The sequence below is a fragment of the Rana temporaria genome, chromosome 12 (assembly GCF_905171775.1).
Source record: "Rana temporaria chromosome 12, aRanTem1.1, whole genome shotgun sequence".
In the NCBI taxonomy this organism is placed as follows: Eukaryota; Metazoa; Chordata; class Amphibia; order Anura; family Ranidae; genus Rana; species Rana temporaria.
Window position 1 is genome coordinate 137,875,880 of NC_053500.1, and position 19,059 is coordinate 137,894,938.

A 19,059-nucleotide genomic window follows, 5' to 3' on the forward strand; every position below is an offset into this window, starting at 1 on the left:
ACATAGGTCCTTAAAGGGACAGAGCAACGTCTAGGAGATAATGTGACATGGTAAGGAAGGAGGATGTAAATATCTGCAGTGGAGGAGGCATGTGGGTCCATCAGGCAAAGATCTGCACACGTCCAATATGATCCAGATCAGAGTTACAAAATAAACTTTTTGTACCGACAATACGTGGAAAATTTACTGACTGAACAAAATTTTACTGACAATATGAAATGTGAAGGAAATATTTATTAGAAAAATAAAGTCGCCTAATCGGTGATTGCAGTCAGTAGCAGGAGATGTATCCCCATTGTGGAAGGGCCTATCGAGTGGTCTGCATTCTGAGCGAGAGAAATCGGACTGGTTCACACCACAGAAACAAACTCCAGAATTGTTCCGGATGAGTTTCTGCATGCAGGGTTTTTGGTGCCTTCTGCTTCGTTTTTGATGCATTCCAGATGCTTTTTTCTTATTTTTTCCTGTTTCTTTTTCACCGTACTGAGGTCCGGTGTGTTTTTAATGCGTTCCAGTGCATTTTTAATGCGTTTTCCCGCGTTCCAGTACAGTCCAGTGCAGGAAAAATGCAGCATGTTCTACTTTTTTTTCTGGAATGGGAAAGCCCTGGAACTGACCATACTGATACAAACGATGCCATTGGAAACCATATAACTTACTTTTTATGCGTTTTTGATACAGAAAAAAACGAACTTGCCTGCATGTGGTGTGAACTGGCCCTATGGCCAGTTTAATGCTTCTCCCTGCTGAAGGAATGTATAGAACAGAACATTACACTGATGGTGCTCTTTATGGAAAACAAACTGAAGTTTTGTGTTTATATGCGCTGTGCAATAAAACAAGCCCATTTATTGACGGTCCACCTTCATTACCCCCAGTGCTAAGACATATCCAGTGCCCGGTGCGAAGATGCCAAATGGCACCCCCCTTCCCCCAGTGGTGCAGGAGGCGAGGTTAATAGTAACACTGCACTGAAAAAGTGCCAAACTTGTAAAGCTAGCCCCATCGTGCCACAACTTCATGCATTGCACATGGTTGCAGGCAGTGGCGGTGCATCCATTCTAGCCACCCCCTCTATGACCAATGGATAGATTTATGCATAGCACCTGATTAGAGCCATAGTGAACTCACAGCCCATCCAGGTGTGTTAGAAAAGCCGTCACCCACTGCCCCACCAAGACAGGGTAAGTGCCGGGCAGACGGCAAGCGGGCGGAGGGGGGGGGGGGTGATGTCACAGTGGTGGCATTCGATGGAACAGTGGTGGCATTCAATGGGCACAGTGGCAGCACTTGATGGGCACAGTGGCAGCATTTGATGGCATAGTGGCAGCATTTGATGGCACAGTGGCAGCATTTGATGGCACAGTGGCAGCACTTGATGGGCACAGTGGCAGCATTTGATGGCACAGTGGCGGCATTTGATGGGCCAAGTGGCAGCATTTGATGGCACAGTGGCAGCATTTGATGGGCAGAGTGGCTGCAATTGATGGGCACAGTGGCTGCAATTGATGTTTTCTTTCAGAATTTTTCAGTTGGTTTGCACCCCCCCCCCCCCAAAATGTTGAGCACCAGCCACCACTGGTAACAGGGTGGTTGAGGTTTGACAGAACGTGACACTGAGTATAATTTTTTCCATACCTGCAAATGCTTTACATGTGTACAACTCCTTTTGGCAGCCAAGGTAGATTATGGGATAATAAAACTGTTTTTACTGCCCCCTGACTGTAAGTGTAAACAAGGCCTAAAAAGGTGTAGCAAAATGGTGGCATCGGAACGTCACTTCCATTACCAATTCTGACGGGTCGCCATATCTGACAGAACACCCCCAAGGGAAGTTGCAGCTCGGCCCCATTCACTTGAAAGGGTCTCACTTGGTGCTAATGCCTGACGAACGTGACTAGGAAAAGGAAAGGTGACTACAATTAAGCAGCCATGCATGACATTTTAGTGTGAGGACGTGGAGGGGAAAGTGGTAGAAGTGATTGATTGGGCCATCTGCTTACATCTGAGTCCATTCATGTCTACAGAAAGAAATGGAAAAGGTTTGGTTTGGTTTGTTTTCTGTTTTTGCAAACAATTAGACCAGCCTTTCTCAAACGTTGTACCCCAAAAGAACCCTAAAATAATTTTCGGGTCTCGGGGGAACCCCTGCTAAAACCAGTCAGTAAGGAAAATAGCCCTTTACATTGGTGGTCAGTGGGAAGATCATTGGTATTGTGTAGATGGCACTGACCCACCATCAAATGGGAGATCGGACACAGCTCAAGGAATCCCTAGAGCAACCTCTAGAGGAACATTGGTTGAGAATGACTGACAGCCCCATGTGCCTAGAGAGCCTAAAGGAGAGCAGAGATTGCAAGAAAAGTGAAAGGGGATAAAACCCAGTACACATGTACCAAAATTTGGCCAGTTAAAGGGGTTGGAAAGCTTTGCATTTTTTCACCTTAAGGCATCCTATGCATTAAGGTGAAAAAACATCCGATGTTCACAAGCCCCTCAGCCCCCCCGTTTACTTACCTGAGCCGCCGAAAGTCCCGCGACGTGAACTCGCTGGCTTCTCGGCTGGGCTTCTCAGCTCATTCATTGGATGATTGATAGCAGCACAGCCATTGGCTCCCGCTGCTGTCAATCAAATCAACGACGCGGTGCACCGGGGGGCGGGGCCGAGTGATACAGATGGCGGCTATGGTCATGGACTGTATCACGGAGCGCGCCCGCAAGCTAAGCCCCTTGGGAGAGAGCTTCCCAGAATGGGAGTTAGCTCTTGCGGGAAGGAGCCGAGACAGCCGCCGAGGGACCCCAGAAGACGAGGATTGGGGCCACTCTGTGCAAAACAAACTGCACAGTAGAGGTAAGTATAACACGTTTGTTATTAAAAAAAAAAAAAAAAAAACGGGAACCTTTACTAACCCTTTAAGCAGGAACCAGACACATTTCGGCACGTTTGAATAATATTGCAATGGCATCTGAAAATGGGTGGGATATATTAGGCAGCAAGTGAACATGTTCTCCCTGAAGTTGATGTGTTGAAAGAAGAATAAATGGGAGAGTGCAAGGATTGGAGCAACTTTGAAAAGCGCCAAACTGCAGCTCTTGTGGGATATTCCGGGTTTGCAGTGATCAGGACCCCCCAAAACCGTTCCAAGGGAGGAAAGCCAGTGAATAGGTGACAGGGTCATGGGTGGTCAAGGCTAATTGATGTACATAGGGAGCGAAGGCTGGTCTGTTTAGCACGATCCAATAGAAGAGCTACTGGAGTTTAGAATTGCTAAAAAGTTAATGCTGGTTCTGATAGGAAGAAGTCGGGACACAATGGGGTTGATTTTCTGCAAAATCCTGTGCAGCTCTGCATAGAAACCAATCAGCTTCCAGGTTTTATCGGCAAAACTTAATTGAACAAGCTGAAGTTAGAAGCTGATTGGCTACCATGCAGAGCTGCTCCAGATTTTGCGCTCTCTAGTTTTAGTAATACAAAACAGAGCATCGCAGTGTGTTGTGTATGGGGCTGTGTGGTAGCAGACCGGTCAGGGTGCCCATGTGTGTCCACAGCCCTAAACACCTACAATGGGCACATTAGCATCAGAAATGGACCACAGAGCAATGGAAGAGTGTGGCGTGGTCTGAGGAATCGCATTTTCTTTTACATCATGTGTATGGACGGGTGCGTGTGCGTCACTTACCTGGAGAAGAGATGGCACCAGGATGCAGTATGGGAAGAAGGCAAGCCGGCGGAGCCAGTGTAATGATTTGGCCAATGTTCTACTGGGAAACCTTGGATCCGGCCATTCATGAGGATGTTACTGTGACACGTACAACCTACCTAAACATTGTTGGTGACTAAGTACACCCCTTCATGGAAACGGTATTCCCCGATGGCAGTGGCCTTCTTCAGCAGTATAATGCGCCACTGCAAAAATGGCTCAAGAACGGTTTGAGGAACACAACAACGAATTTGAGATGTTGATTTGGCCTTCAAATTCTCCAGATCTCAATCCAATGGAGCATCTGCTTAAAAAACACGTCCAGCTTGGTGCCAGATACCACAGCATACCTTCCTTAGAAACCCCCTTACATCAGAGTTCCTTTTTACACCACAGCGTCCCCCTTTAAAAAAAATTTTTTTACAGTGGCTTGAAGAAAAGGTGGCATCCTAAGTGCGGCCCGTGGGGAGCATGGGAGGTGCGATCCTGGGAGGACGTCATATGAGGTCCTCCCAGAACAACAGTGCTCCCGCCCGGCTATCATTTTACAATAGACTGGGTGGGAGGAGGTTAACTAGCATACAGTTTGTTAAGTAGCTCTTAACTTGCTAATTCCTGCTACCTGCTCTGACCATGTTGGCACAGCCCCCTATACGCCTGAACTCGCTGTGTGTATGTGATGGGTACTCACTACATACAAAAATATGAAAAAACAGCAATCACATAGAACTACATTTTATTTTTACAATTAAAAATGGCCCATCACCTCTGTAATAACATGACAGAACACATTAGCATAGCTCCCAACTGTCCCGGATTTGGAGGGACTGTCCCAGATTTGGAACAAAGTCCCTCTGTCTCTCTTTCCTCCTAAAATGCACTTTTTTTTTTATCAACAGTGTTTCACAGTGTAAAACCTTTCATCCAATTTCTAATTAGCTGCATTTGTAAATGTCAAAAGCCAATATAAAGGAATAGTAGTGGTTAAAAAAAAAAAGCACTTGTGGGTTTAACTAATCTTTTTTTTGTATACTTTTCCTTTAAGGGGGTGTGGCAGGGGGTGTGTCCTCTGCCTACATACATTTGCTGATATTGATAAGGATGAGACCCCTGACACAATTCTCAGGGCGAAACCCATTTCTGCCGTTTGACCCAAATCATAATAGTGAAACATGCAGACCAGAGAGAAAAAAAATCTACATCTTCACCTTTCCAGTGTCCAACCTCAAGAGGAAGAGGTGGAGCCTGTGCGGCTCCTTTATTAACAATATGACATCACAAACATAAGCATTCACATTGGTCAGCTGATATAATTCAGCCCCTTATTACACGCCCCCTGTGACGTCTGATCTTTGCACACTGCACACATTCTCCTTGGAAGTCCATATATGGTATGGGGGTTCTCATAGCACAAACAGCCTCGTGTCATACAGGCATGAGAGTCCATTGTGGAACGTCCATGTACAGGGGTCCTTGGTCAGCTCTGCAAGGGTTTTTCCATATATGGTAGCTTTAGTGAAACGAGGACAAGGAGGGGGGTTTTGGAAGATGAGGAGCAAGGGAGGGGGGGGGGGATGGCAGCTGAATAGCTCTTCTTTGTCTCTTCTCCAATGCTGAGTTGTAACTTTTAAAACTTAATATCTGACATAACTTCCCAAGGAAAATAAATACTATTGTGATATATATTTTTCACACATGCATATATAGATAATGAATATAAAAACAATATAAGAATATAAAAGAAATTAAAATAATATAAGAAGAGAAAACATTTCAGTGGTTCTAATAAAAGAATTAGCTTAACACAAAATAGCATAGAATAAAATATTTATTTTATTTCACTTCCATCACAATAGGTGTCCCTTGTGCCCACCTCGTTTCTAATTTTGACTGTCCTATCATCCTGGACCACAAACCTTCCTCACTGTGTTATATGTTTTCTGCTGCACCATTGGTATAATTATATCCTCTTAGTTCTCTCCATTAAATTATCAGAAATTTGAGCTTAAAGTAGAACTGTAGGCAACACTTGGCCCCGGTCAGTTTATTTTTTACCATCCCTGTCCCATTGCAGAGATTTCCCTTCATTTCCTGCCCCATAGCCAAACAGGAAGTGATAGGAAATCTATGCAAATTAGGGAATCCATTGCCCCACCCCAGGCCCTCAGAACTAGTGTCCCCATTTGAAATTTACAGGGCGGGTCTTAGAAAGGGGTGTGGCCTTGACAGAAAGGGGTGGGTTATAGTTGAATCAGGAGGTGCAAAAGTTTAGTCAGGCCTAGGGCAGCACAAAACCTAAATACACTACTGCCGTCTCTCGTCTGCACACAGCGGAAGTGAGCTGAGATCCTGGCACCGGACAAGGTCATTCGCTGGATGATGGCAATCGCTACTCGCTGCAGTTGAAGTCAGCCCAAAGCCCTGATCACTGCCTGTCATTGCCAGCCAGCATGGAGCTTGGGGTGGAGATGTTGGTGTGGCTGGTCTGCAGGATTGTACCAGAGGAGGAGGGGAAATGTACGCTATGGGGGACCATGTACAGGCTGCAAGCCGAGATGAAGGAGTTCAGGCGCAGAGTGGAGAGGCAGCTGGAGGATGTACTGCGCCTGGCAAGGCCCCTCTCCCATCACTGACCTGCAGTATGAGAGCCAAAGGCTGCTGTCAGGTGGAACCATGGAAGCAATGAGCTGGGTGGCGGGACTGACAGACCAGGTACTCCAAGCATGTGCTGCTCGCTGTGTTGAGCAAGGAAGGGGGTAAAGTCTATACAGGGCAGTGTGTGCAGGAAGATGGGGCAGTTTGCGCGGAAAGGGGGTACAGGGTTAAAGGGGGGCAGTGTTTATAGGAAGGGGGGTGGGGGTAAAGGGGGGCAGTGTGTACAGGAAGTGTGGTGTAGGGTTAAAGGGGGGGCAGTCTATACAGGAAGTTTGGTGTAGGGTTAAAGGGGGGCAGTGTATACAGGAAGGGTGGTGTAGCGTTAAAGGGGGGCAGTGTATACAGGAAGGGTGGTGTAGCGTTAAAGGGGGCAGTGTATACAGGAAGGGTGGTGTCGTGTTAAAGGGGGCAGTGTATACAGGAAGGGTGGTGTAGTGTTAAAGGGGGCAGTGTATACAGGAAGGGTGGTGTATAGGGTTGCCACCTGCACAGGATTTATCCGAACAGTCCAGGTTCAGAATCATCTGCCTGGTTTTCAGACTGCCTGAAAGTTGTAGGGTAAAGGGGGGCAGTGTGTAAAGGAAGGGTGGTGTAGCTTAAAGGGGGGCAGTGTGTATAGGAAGGTAAGTGTAGGGTAAAGGGGGCAGTGTGTGCAGGAAGGGGGTGTAGGGTTAAAGGTTTAGGAGATATTCATTTTACCTACAAGTAAGCCTCATTAGGTTCACATCAGTGCGCTGTGCTAGATTGCATGTGATTTGCACCAGAATCGGATTGATCTGATCTGATTCCTGTCCGAATTGTTAGTTCGCACTCCAATATGCAAACTGAAATGGGGGTGTCATTAACAATGTCTTGACACTCCCAGCAGTTCGTATATGACAGTGTGAACTGCCTTGCGAGTTGGGAACTCCGCGTAGTGGATTCGCAGTGTTCCCGCATCGCACCCAAGTGAACCGAGCCTCATCGGCTTACCTGTAGGTAAAAATAACATAGCAATTCCTGAGAAGGATAAAAAACCAACATGAACTTAAACGCTACAGGAAATGCCAAACGCTTTACTATTAGATTTGGGTGAACTGATAAAACTGCAACTGCATGCACAGAATGAGCATACAGCACAATATACAGTATTTAGGGTTGCCACCTGTCCACGATTGACCCGGAAAGTCCCAGTTTTGAATTAAGATAGTCACACACAAATTTGTTGCCATCCGGGAGCAGGTGTGGCATCACTGGGGGGCAGATGATGTCAGCAAGAGCAATTTAGCCGCACCCACTGTTTGCTGCGGCACGCTATGCGTACTGCATTACCACTCTCCTTGGGGCACCCGAGGGTGTGCCAGGCCACTAAAGTGTTCGGGTTTGGCTGGAAGAAAAAGGTGGCAACCCTAAATATATTCCTAGTTGGTAATTGTCACTGATCCATCGTAAACAGCGATCACAAGATGGAGGGGCTCGGTGAAGGTGATGGTGAAGGTGTGGAGGTGTCTGATTGGATCGTTCAGCTCATAAAAGGAGATCCGCCCGGCCTCATAATCCAGACAGATCCGGAATTTATGTCTGGTTGGCTTTTGAAGAAGTGGCATCAATTTATTTTCATGCATCTTATTAAACGCATGGATATGCCTTTGCAAACACCAGGAATACTTATTATCCCCAATATATGATTTCCTGTCCATACTGGGATAACACAACCCGACTCTCCAGCTAGTGGAATTACTCGTGTCCACCTCCCAGGAATGACGCCCTGAGGAAAAACTCCTCCTGCTTAGAACGTGATATTCCTTAAATCTTTTCGAAGTTTCCGGACGATCTAATTTTACTGATGACAAAGACGCAGTTTTCAAATCGTCTGAAATCTGTATATAATTAGAAGCTGTTTCCTCATCAAGTAAAACACCTTCTGGCTGCTGAATACCGACGGGAAAATCTTTTATGAAGTCAAATAATTTGTGTAATCTGACTGTGATGGAATTCTCATCACCTTCACTTGGAATCATTGTCTCCATATTATCGTCCTGCTCGGTATGACAGATGTCCTCTCCGTCGGAGTTCTGATCCTTCAGGACGGTCATTGGGTCGGAGGTTTTGCACAATTCTTTAATGTGACTCATCTTCCTGGACAACTCGTCCTTCTGTATCTCCAGATGTTGGATTCGATTGGACACAGATTGTGAGATCTTCTTCTCCTCCATGGAGACCTCACTCAGGACTCTCTTCTCAAGTTCTTCCAGCTCTCTCCTGACATCTCTGAACAGGACAGCGACTCTCTCTAGTTTATCTTCTACATCTGTCCGGTGTTCCCGTAGACTCCGGACTTGTTTCTCAGCCCATGCTTTCTTTGAGGTCATCATCTCCAGATCTTTCCTCAGCTTCTCCTTCTTCTTCTGAGAGGCCTCATCCAGTGACTCCACCAGGTGTCCTTTGTGTTCTCCAACAGCAATACAGTAAACACAGATACAAACTCTTTCCTCGGTGCAGTAATACTCCACAATCTTTTTATGCATTGGGCATTTTCTGTTCCCCGGGGAGTTGGTGGGATTGGATAAGACGTGTTCTGGTGACTTGGCATGGACTTTCAAATGTTTGCCACACAGAGAACTTTCACAGTGCAGGCAGGATTTTATAGCTGGTACAGGAGAGTCCACGCAGTAAGAACAATAGATTCTCGTATCTTCCAGAACAGGCTGAGAATTGAGGAACATCTCCGCTATGTTCCGTAGAGCTCTAGCGCTATACAGTACAGGTCGCTCCTGGAACTCCTCTCTGCACTCCGGACAGGTATAAAGTCCAGACGTCTCCTGAGTGTCCAGCACATGGTGAATACATTCCCGGCAGAAGTTGTGTCCACATCTCAGTGTTATCGGATCTGTATAAATGTTCAGACAGATGGAGCAGCTCAGATCCTCTCTTAGATCAGCAGATGCCATTGTAGCCTGCAGGAGGAGAAATGAAAGTGAAAGTTTGTTCAATTTCTGCTAAACAAGACGTGTAAAATAATATACAGGAAGAGTCACTGGAGCTCTACTTGCATACCTCCCAACCGTCCCGGATTCTGCGGGACCATTCCGTGATTTGAGGTAAGTTCCGCGGATCTGGATCCCGGAACTCAGGTCTGTAACAAGTTCAAGCCCTGGGCTCCACTCCGTAGTGGTATCCTCAATGGGTGCATTGTGTGTTCACACACGGCACCAAGTGAGGATTATTGGGAGAATATCTGGCCAGCAATCTCTGCTGCTCCCCTCCTCAATGTAGTTGCCGGTTGCTAGGACCGCCACCTCTTAGTTCTGCCCCCTCTTCGGCTCACGATCCCACCTCTCATCTGCCACCATGCCGGCTCTCAGCGGTCCCGATCCTGCCTCTTATCTGCCCCAATGCCGGCTCTCATCGGTCCCGATCCTGCCTCTCATCTTCCCCAATGTCGGCTCTCAGTGGTCCAGATCCGCCTCTCATCTGCCCCATGCCATCTCTCAGCGATCCCGATCCGACCTCTCATCTGCCCCAGTGCTGGCTCTCAGCGATCCAGATGCTGCCTCTCATCTGCCCCATGCCATCTCTCAGTGGTCCCGATCCTGCCTCTCATCTGCCACCACCCACGCCAGCTCTCAGTGGTCCGATCCCGCTTCTCATCTGCCACCATGCCAACTCTCAGCGGTCCCCATGCCATCTGCCAGCGGCCCAATCCTGCTTCTGAACAGCCCCGATTCTGCCTGTCAGTGCTGGTGAAAGGTAAGAGCGATTTCTCACACAGAAACGCTCCATTTGGTTCTGTGTGTTTCAGTTGCACCAGGCATCCAGGGGGTACATGATTCACATTTGCTGATGGGTGCCCTGGGTCCCGGCACTACAACAGCCCACACATTGTGGATGCCGGAGGTGTCTTTCCCCACCTGTCAGGACAGTAGCATGGAGCCGGTGAAGTGCTGTGAAACTCTCCGCTCCATGCTACTGTTAGTGACACTTGAGCCGTCAGCAGCACTGTGCTTAAAAAAGCACCTACCTACCATTCTGAATTTGTGAGAGAGCTGGGAGGGGGAGGGGGCACTAGTAAGCGAGTATGGGGGAGTGGGGGGGCACTAGTAAGAGAGGAGGGTGGAGTTGGTGGGGGAAGATGGTGGGCACTAGTAAGAGAAGAGGGGGAGCACTAGTAAGAGAGGAGGGGGGAGTTGGTGGGGGGAAGGTAGGAAGATGGGGGGCACTAGTAAGAGAAGAGATGGGAATTGGTGGGGGGCACTAGTAAGAGGAGGGGGGAGTTGGTGGAGGGAAGGTAAGAAGATGGGGGGCACTAGTAAGAGAAGAGGGGGACACTAGTAAGAGAGGAGGGGGGAGTTGGTGGGGGGAAGGTAGGAATATGGGGGGCACTAGTAAGAGAAGAGGGGGGAGTTGGTGGGGGGGCACTAGTAAGAGGATGGGGGAGTGGGGGGCACTAGTAAGAGAAGAGGGGGAGTTGGTGGGGGTCACTAGTAAGAGAGGGGATGGGGGAGTGGGGGCACTAGTAAGAGAGGAGGGGGGAGTTGATGGGGGGGAAGGTAAGAAGATAGGGGGGGGCACTAGTAAGAGAAGAGGGGGAGTTGGTGGGGGGCACTAGTAAGAGAAGAGGGGGAGCACTAGTAAGAGAAGAGGGGGGAGTTGGTGGGGGGCACTAGTAAGAGGATGGGGGAGCACTAGTAAGAGAGGAGGGGGGAGTTGGTGGGGGGAAGGTAAGAAGAAGGAGGGTAGTAGTAAGAGAGGAGGGGGGAGTTGGTGGGGGAGCACTAGTAAGAGAAGAGGGGGAGCACTAGTAAGAGAAGAGGGGGGAGTTGGTGGGGGGCACTAGTAAGAGGATGGGGGAGCACTAGTAAGAGAGGAGGGGGGAGTTGGTGGGGGGAAGGTAAGAAGAAGGAGGGTAGTAGTAAGAGAGGAGGGGGGAGTTGGTGGGGGAGCACTAGTAAGAGAGGGTGGAGGGCACTAGTAAGAGAAGAGGGAGGAGTTGGTGGGGGAGGCATTAGTAAGAGAGAGGGGTGAGTTGGTGAGAGCTGGGGGAGCACTAGTAAGAGAGGGTGGGGGGTGGGCACTAGTAGGAGAAGAGGGAGGAAGTGGTGGGGGGTACTAGTAAGAGAGGAGGGGGGATTAGTGAGAGAGCTGGGGGAGCACTAGTAAGAAAGAAGGGGGGGATTAGTGAGAGAGCTGGGGGCATTGGTGAGAGAGCTGGGTTTTGTTTAACCACACCCTTAAGCCCCTCCCACCATTACGCCTTTAGCCACACACATTTTGCCGTTACATGCGCCGCAGCTCCCTCACTCCCTCAATTGTCCCTCATTCTGAAGTTCAAAAGTTGGGAGGTATGTACTTGTCCAACTCACCTTTGAAAGACCTGTCCAGGCAACCCCTCGGAGATTTAAAACACAGTTTGCAGATCTCTGATCTTTGCCACCCTGTAGCAGTTTTTCAAGTCCCCCAAATAATAACTTCCTTTGTATCCAATCAAAAATTAGATCTCACCGCTCTTTGGTGTCATTCATTGTCTTCAGATCGCTCTCTTTGCGATTATTTTCCGGCTTTCCCCTCCGCAGTCAGAAACACTTTGACTTCCTCCTCATGTGACCACTGCCCCACCCACATAGGTCCTTAAAGGGACAGAGCAACGTCTAGGAAATAAAGTGACACGGTAAAGGAGGATCTAAATTAGGGAATATGTGTTTGGGTTTAAAGGGACGAGGTGGCAACCCTAATGTAAATATCTGCAGTAATATAAAACTGCTTTATAGAAGGCATGCGGGTTCGGCAGGTAAAGATTTGCACACGTCCAATATGATCCAGATCAGAGTTGTCAATGCGCAATAGATTATTATTTTTTTTTTTTACTAACAATATGTGACAAATTTACTGACTAAACACAATTGCAGGTTAAGGACCAGGCCCCTTTTTGCGATTCGGCACTGTGTCGCTTTAACTGACAATTGCGCGGTCGTGCGACGTGGCTCCCAAACAAAATTGGCGTCCTTTTTTTACCACAAATAGAGCTTTCTTTTGGTGGCATTTTATCACCTCTGCGGTTTTTATTTTTTGCGCTATAAACAAAAATAGAGCGACAATTTTGAAAAAAAAACAATATTTTTTACCTTTTGCTATAATAAATATCCCCCAAAAATATATAAAAAAACGTTTTTTTCTCTCAGTTTAGGCCGATACGTATTCTTCTACATATTTTTGGTAAAAAAAAAAAAAATCGCAATAAGCGTTTATCGATTGGTTTGCGCAAAATTTATAGCGTTTACAAAATAGGGGATAGTTTTGTTGCATTTTTATTAATACATTTTTTTTTTACTACTAATGGCGGTGATCAGCAATTTTTTTTCGTGACTGCAACATTATGGCGGACACTTCGGACAATTTTGACACATTTTTGGGACCATTGTCATTTTCACAGCAAAAAGTACTATAAAAATGTTATTTTTTTTTCCACAAGAAATACTATAAAAATGTTTACTGTGAAAATGTTTAGGAGTTAACCACTAAGGGGCACTGTAGGGGTTAAGTGTGACCTCATGTGTGTTTCTAACTGTAGGGGGGGGCTAGACATGTGACGTCAGTGATCGTCTTTCCCCGTATCAGGGAACAGACGATCAGTGACGCTGCCACTGTGAAGAACAGGGAAGGTGTTTTTACACACTCCTCTCCCCGTTTTTCAGCTCCTGTGACCGATCGCGGGGCACCGGCGGCGATCGGGGGCGCGGTCACGGAGCTTAGGACCGGGTCGTGAGCGCGCCGCCACGGCTGGGCTTAAAGAGACACGTACAGGTACATGATTGTGCCCAGCCGTGCCATTCTGCCGACGTATATCGCGTGAAGGGGTCCTTAAGTGGTTAAAATTCAACATGTAAACAGTCACACAGAGTTCTAAGTCCTGGATTTCACTATAGAACCTCAGTTTACTGTAATAAATAAGTGAAAAATGTAAAACTCCGGGGGGGGGGGGGGGGGGGTGTACAAAGATGTCCGCTTGTCCCCTTCTCACTGTATCCTTAGGGTGGAGGAGTGTGGAGTGTAGCAAGATGGCGGTGTTTCGTCACATTCGGCTACCCAGCACGGTTTTAGTGTGCTGTTTTCTCGTAAAAAAAGTGTTGAAAGGCATATGGCGGCATCACACATGCGCAGTGCGCAATTTTACAGCGGAACGTCACTTTTAGAGCAAACTGTGATGCGCACAGGCTCGGTGGGTCAGGGCGTTTAAATTTTTTTTTATTTTTTTTACACTCTCCTTTTAAATATTTTTTTTTGGGTCACTTTTATTCCAATCTGCTATAGGCTGGGTGGGAAGTGCCTAATCACCACCAAAAGATATCTCTATTTGTGTGAAAAAGATGCTAAAAATGTAATTTGAGTAAAGTGTTGCATGACCGCGCAATTCTCTTTCAATTTGTGACAGCGCTGAAAGCTAACAATTGTCTTGGGCAGGACGGGAGTAAAGTGCCCGGTATTGAAGAGGTTAAATTACCTTATAAAAACGCACACAAGGGGGTTGATTTTCTCAAACTGGAGAGTGCAAAATCTGGTGCAGCTGTGCATGGTAGCCAATCCGCTTCCAGGTTTTCTTGTCAAACTGACGTTAGAAGCTGATTGGCTACCATGCACAGCTGCACCAGATTTTGCACGCTCCCTTTTGAGCAAATCAAGCCTCTGATCTTAGGGCTCTTTCACACGCTTTTTCATTTTTGAACATCCGCTGACACCCGATCTCGCAATCCTCCGATTCTGCAGACGGAGGAAAACCCTATTTTTCCATCCGTTTGCAGATCGGATTGGGTGAACACGGACAGACGGTCCGTGTTTATCCGATCCCTCCATAGAGGAGAGCAGAGAAAAGACAGGGCGGTCCCTGTAAAGTGTGCGGGACCGCCCTGTCATCCGCCGGCTCAGCGGGGATTAACGTAGCGATCCCCGCTGAGCAAGCGGAGGTTCACGGGGCACATCATCACTGATCCCCATGCCCCGTGTGGAAAAGCCCTTAGGTATGTGTATGCACTCAGCAGACAGTGTTCTACTCACCTGGCATCCTTCTGGGGGGGGGGGGGGGGGAGAAATAGGGCCAAGCCATTAGCCCCCGTTCACACTGAACTCACACAATTTCAAGCCAGCATTTCAGTTGGGGGGACGGGACTGTACTGGACCGCGGTAAAACGCATCAAAAATGCACCAGGAACGCACATGTCCACAAAAACGCACTCCAGATCTGTCCTGGAAGTGTTTCTGCATGGGTGTTTTTTTTATGCGGCTTTGACATGTTCCAGTGCGTTTTTGATGCGTTTTCGTATACATTCCATATGCTATCTTTCTTATATTTCCCTGCTTTTTTCTATTTTTCCACTGTACTTGGAGTCCAGTGCGTTTAACATTGTCATTCTGATAACTCGGCTGAATGTAATCGGCTGTTTCTAAATGATTGACAGGCTTCCGACCGGCGCATACTGCGCGTCACGAGTTGCCGAAAGAAGCAGAACGTCGGTGCGCAGGCGCCGTATAGAGCCGACTCGCAGTCCGGCTTCTTTCGGCAACTCGTGACGCACTGTATGCGATGGTCGGAAGGATGTCAATCAATTAGGAACGCCCAGTCCCGCAGATTACATACCCGGAAGCGGCGGTGAAAATACGGTATGTACGGCAATGAAATAAAAAAAAAAAACAGCCTAATGTCATTCTGACAACTCGGCTGAATGTAATGTTAAAACATTTTTTATGGGTGAACCCCCGCTTTAACCCCTACAGCGCCCCCTAGTGGTTAACCCCTTCACTGCATTGTCATTTTCACAGTAATCAATGCATTTTTATAGCACCCAGATCTTGCTCGGTTTGTTGGAAAAAAACATAAGTGCGTCTCCACTTAGTAACTCTCCCCACCCAAAACCCCTACCTTTCCCAGAACCCGCTCGGTTTGTCGGAAAAAATAATTGTTCTCAGCTCGTTGTGGTGTTCTACGTCACCGCGTTCTTGACGGTCGGAATTTGGTGTGACCGTGTGTATGCAACACAAGTTTGAGCCAACATCCCGTCAAGAAAAAAATCCACGGTTTTCTTGTCGGAATTTCCGATCGTGTGTTAGGCTGGGTTCAGACACGCAGGCCGGATTTGGAAAAGGTCCGGTGTGAAAGGTCCGATTCCGGTGCAAATCAGGCTTGAATTTTTGCCTGAATTCGCACTTGATTCAGAGCCAAAGACGCAGAGAACCCTTTCCAAATCCGGAATACGGCCACCTCGGAGCTGTGTGTACCGGCTCCATTGAGAGTTGGTCACAGTCTCCTGTCATGCGAATAGGATGCAGAGAAATCCACATCCAATTTGCATAAGTGTGAACCCAGCCTTAAGGTTAAGAAAAAAAAAAATGCACTGGACAGCACCAAAAACGATTCAAAACCGCACATGCAGAAAAGCTTTCAGAATGCATCTAGACCGCGTATCCATAGTGTGAAGTGGCCCTTGATGTTTCCTTTCAAAACAATTGTCTGGAGTTTTCTGCATGAATCTGAAGGTGCCCATAAACACTTCAGTCATTGCCAGATGCTATAGAAACCAATGGTATTGGTTGGAAATCATCTATTGTCTGTGGGTGCCCTGACCTCTAAAGTCTTCTCCTCACCCAATGTTCATTTTCTGGGCATTCACTTTAAAATTTCCTATTATGCATCATGGAATAAAAAAGAAACACACATCGTTATGACCATAAACATTGTTTATTAGAAAATTTGTTCTTTGTGTCCTTACAGATACACTTACAGCCCATTCATAAAATGCAGGCCCCATTGTGGGAGCCCTCCCTGCGTACTGCAGCAGAGAGGAACTCCGTGATTGGAGGACAGAAGGCTGACAGATCATGTGACCAAGCTTCCTCCTTTCTTTTTTTTCCTCCAATTTGTTTATTGTATCAGTGCTCAGCCAGGACTCTCGGAACCGGACCAGGAAGATTGGCGCTAGTAGGGAACTTTCACACTGATCTCTGCAAAACCGCGTTTGCGGTGCGTTTTTTAAAGGACACGTGACTCAAAAGCCGCACCAAAAACTGCATTTTCCATTGCTTTCAATGGGAGGGTGCGTTTGGTGCAGTTTTTATTTTTTTTCGCTCCCCGTGCATGCTCCAAAAGATGCTGCAAGCAGGATTTTTTTTTTCACCGCAACGGAAGCGCACCACCCCAGTGTGAACACATCCAGACTGCATTTACACCTCAGGGATTTGAAACAGGAGGGGGCAGATTTGCTGCGATTCTGCCCGCAATTTAAAAGCGCCAAGGTGCGAATGACAAATCGCAGAACACACATTTGAGATGATAAATCGCAGAACACACATTTCAGATGCCATTCATTTGAATGGCACCTAGAATCGTGGTGCGGTTCTGCTGCGATAAATCGAGCTGCAATCACGGAAACCTGCATCGCGTGAAGCTGGTCACCCAAAGAAAGTTCAGGAGCTACTTTTGGGCAACATGCTACATGTGATGCGGTTTGCCGCGATTTATTGCGGCAGAACCGCACCACGATTTTAGGTGCCATTCAAATGAATGGCATCTAAAATGTGCGTTCTGTAATTAGTCATTCGCACCTTAGCGCTTTGAAATTGCGGGCAAATCTGCCCACTAATTAAAGCGGAGTTTCACCCAAAAATGGAACTTCCGCTTTTCGGAACCCTCTTCCCCTCCGGTGACACATTTGGCACCATTCAGGGGGGAGGGGGGTGCAGATACCTGCCTATTTGCACCCACTTTCGAGCATAGACTTCCGCGGGAGTCACGCCACTCCCCCCCGCTGTCTCCTGGGAAACACACTGTTCCCAGGAGAGAGCGGGGACCAGTGACGGCGTGCCACGCTACTCGCGCGTGCGCAGTAGGGAACCGGGCAGTGAAGCCGCAAGGCTTCACTTCCTGACTCCCTCACCAAGGATGGCGGCGGCAGCATCCGAGCGATTGCTCAGCCTCGTCTGCCGACATCGCGGGCGCGCTGGACAGGTAAGTGTCCATTTTTTAAAAGTCAGCAGCTGCAGTATTTTCAGCTGCTGGCTTTTTAAAAAAAAAAAAAAAAATCAGGTGGACCTCCGCTTTAAAACACCAAGGTGTCAATGCGTTCTCAATAATTTTAAAGGACCTCTGCTTTAAAACACGAGGTGTCAATGCGGTCTCAATAATTTTAAAGGGATGTATTGTTCTAGCGCTTTTTTTGTATTTTTACGCAAAAGTGCTTGAAAAAGTTCTCAGTGTGAAAGCAGCCGCGCTGTAGTAGCTCCAACTACTACGATGATTGCCAACTTCCTCAGCGGTCCATCAGGTATAGGATATGCATACTTATAATGTACCAAGCTGCAACAATGCAAATATACAATATATATAGCTCTATATGTATAAAAATTATATAATAATAATTGATCATATGCTGAACATGAAACACATCGCCCCCTACAGTGTAAGCAACACAGGCAGCATGTATTAGTGATCGATCACACCCAATTGTGATCATGTGATAACGATCCATAGGTGTGTGCACCCTAAAGCTCAAGCACACTTCTCTTATGGCAGAGCCGGTAAGAGGGAGAACTTTCCCATCTTCCTGCTGGCACACAGAGTGATAATGTGCATGGGGTGATAAGGGCGTGCCTGGGCACATCCGGCGCACCCTGTGCTCACACCCATGGATTGACAACTACTACTGTATATATTTTTTTATGCAGTCTACACAATAGGATGACATGTTGCTCTGTTTGATTCAGAGGCACAACTGAGATACCAAAAATTGACCGTGTAGCTTTAGCCAAAATGTTTTTCAAATACACAAGAGAGCCTGGTGGGCCGAGGCAGCTCCTCATGTTCTATATCTCTCAAGAGACTCCGGGGCTGAGATATTTCTGGTTTTCTCCCGTCTGCCTTGGTCTCCTGAAACAAGAATGGGTGCCCTGCTGCTCCCGTTGCAATCCCCCATAAAATAAGAGCACATTGGACACCAAGCCCCCCGTACACACCAGTGCGACTTGTCATGCGATTTGACAGAGCAAAGTGGCACGACAAGGCGCATCCCATTTCTGGCTATGGAACCCATTAATAATGGTGCGACTCCGACTTGCACCATTTTAAGAAAAGGTTTCTGCACCTTTTTTTTTTGGCGATTTCATGTGCGACTTGCATTGGCATCTTTGTGTGAAGTCGCACAGATGTCGGCAAGCTGCACATGAAATTGCATTGACTGGCGGCTTTCGGTGTCAGTTGGGGCTTACTGTACAAAAAGAATGGAACCCCTTCCCTTGCAAGGTGGCAGACCTGGGAAACACAGTGCAGAGGTTTCACCACCAGAGTTTCTAGGAAAGAGAATACTATAAGGGGTCGATTTACTAAAGGCAAATAGATTGCAAAGTTCACAAAGTGCAAGTTGCTCCAGAGCTTTGTAAATGGAGGTGAGGCTTCACTTTGCAAAGAATACCCAATCACAAGCAAGCAAGAAGAAAAAAAAAATAAGCAGATTTTCCTTGCACATGATTGGATGATGGAAGTCAGCAGAGCTTCTGCTCATTTACTAAGCTCTGGAGCAGTGTTCTCCGAACTTCGGCCGTTTGCGTGCTTTTATCAGGCCCTTGCGGCCATAATTCCCCCAACTGACACCAATGATGAGGCACATTTTCTCCCAATGAAATAAACAATAGAGCCCAATGACACCAATAATGAGGCACAATTCCTCCCACAAATTCCAATGAT

The 19,059-nt window shown here is 47.3% G+C and overlaps 1 protein-coding gene across 1 annotated transcript; it reads right to left on the minus strand.

The window, feature by feature from the left end:
* Positions 1-5,813: 5,813 nt before the first annotated feature.
* On the minus strand, positions 5,814-11,977 carry LOC120918998 (E3 ubiquitin-protein ligase TRIM39-like). Its single transcript, XM_040330938.1, has 2 exons — positions 11,699-11,977; positions 5,814-9,292 (listed from the first exon to the last, which is right to left on the minus strand). The coding sequence occupies exon 2, from the start codon at positions 9,284-9,286 to the stop codon at positions 7,757-7,759; it is 1,530 nt and encodes a 509-aa protein (XP_040186872.1). The 5' UTR covers positions 9,287-9,292; positions 11,699-11,977; the 3' UTR covers positions 5,814-7,756.
* Positions 11,978-19,059: the final 7,082 nt, after the last annotated feature.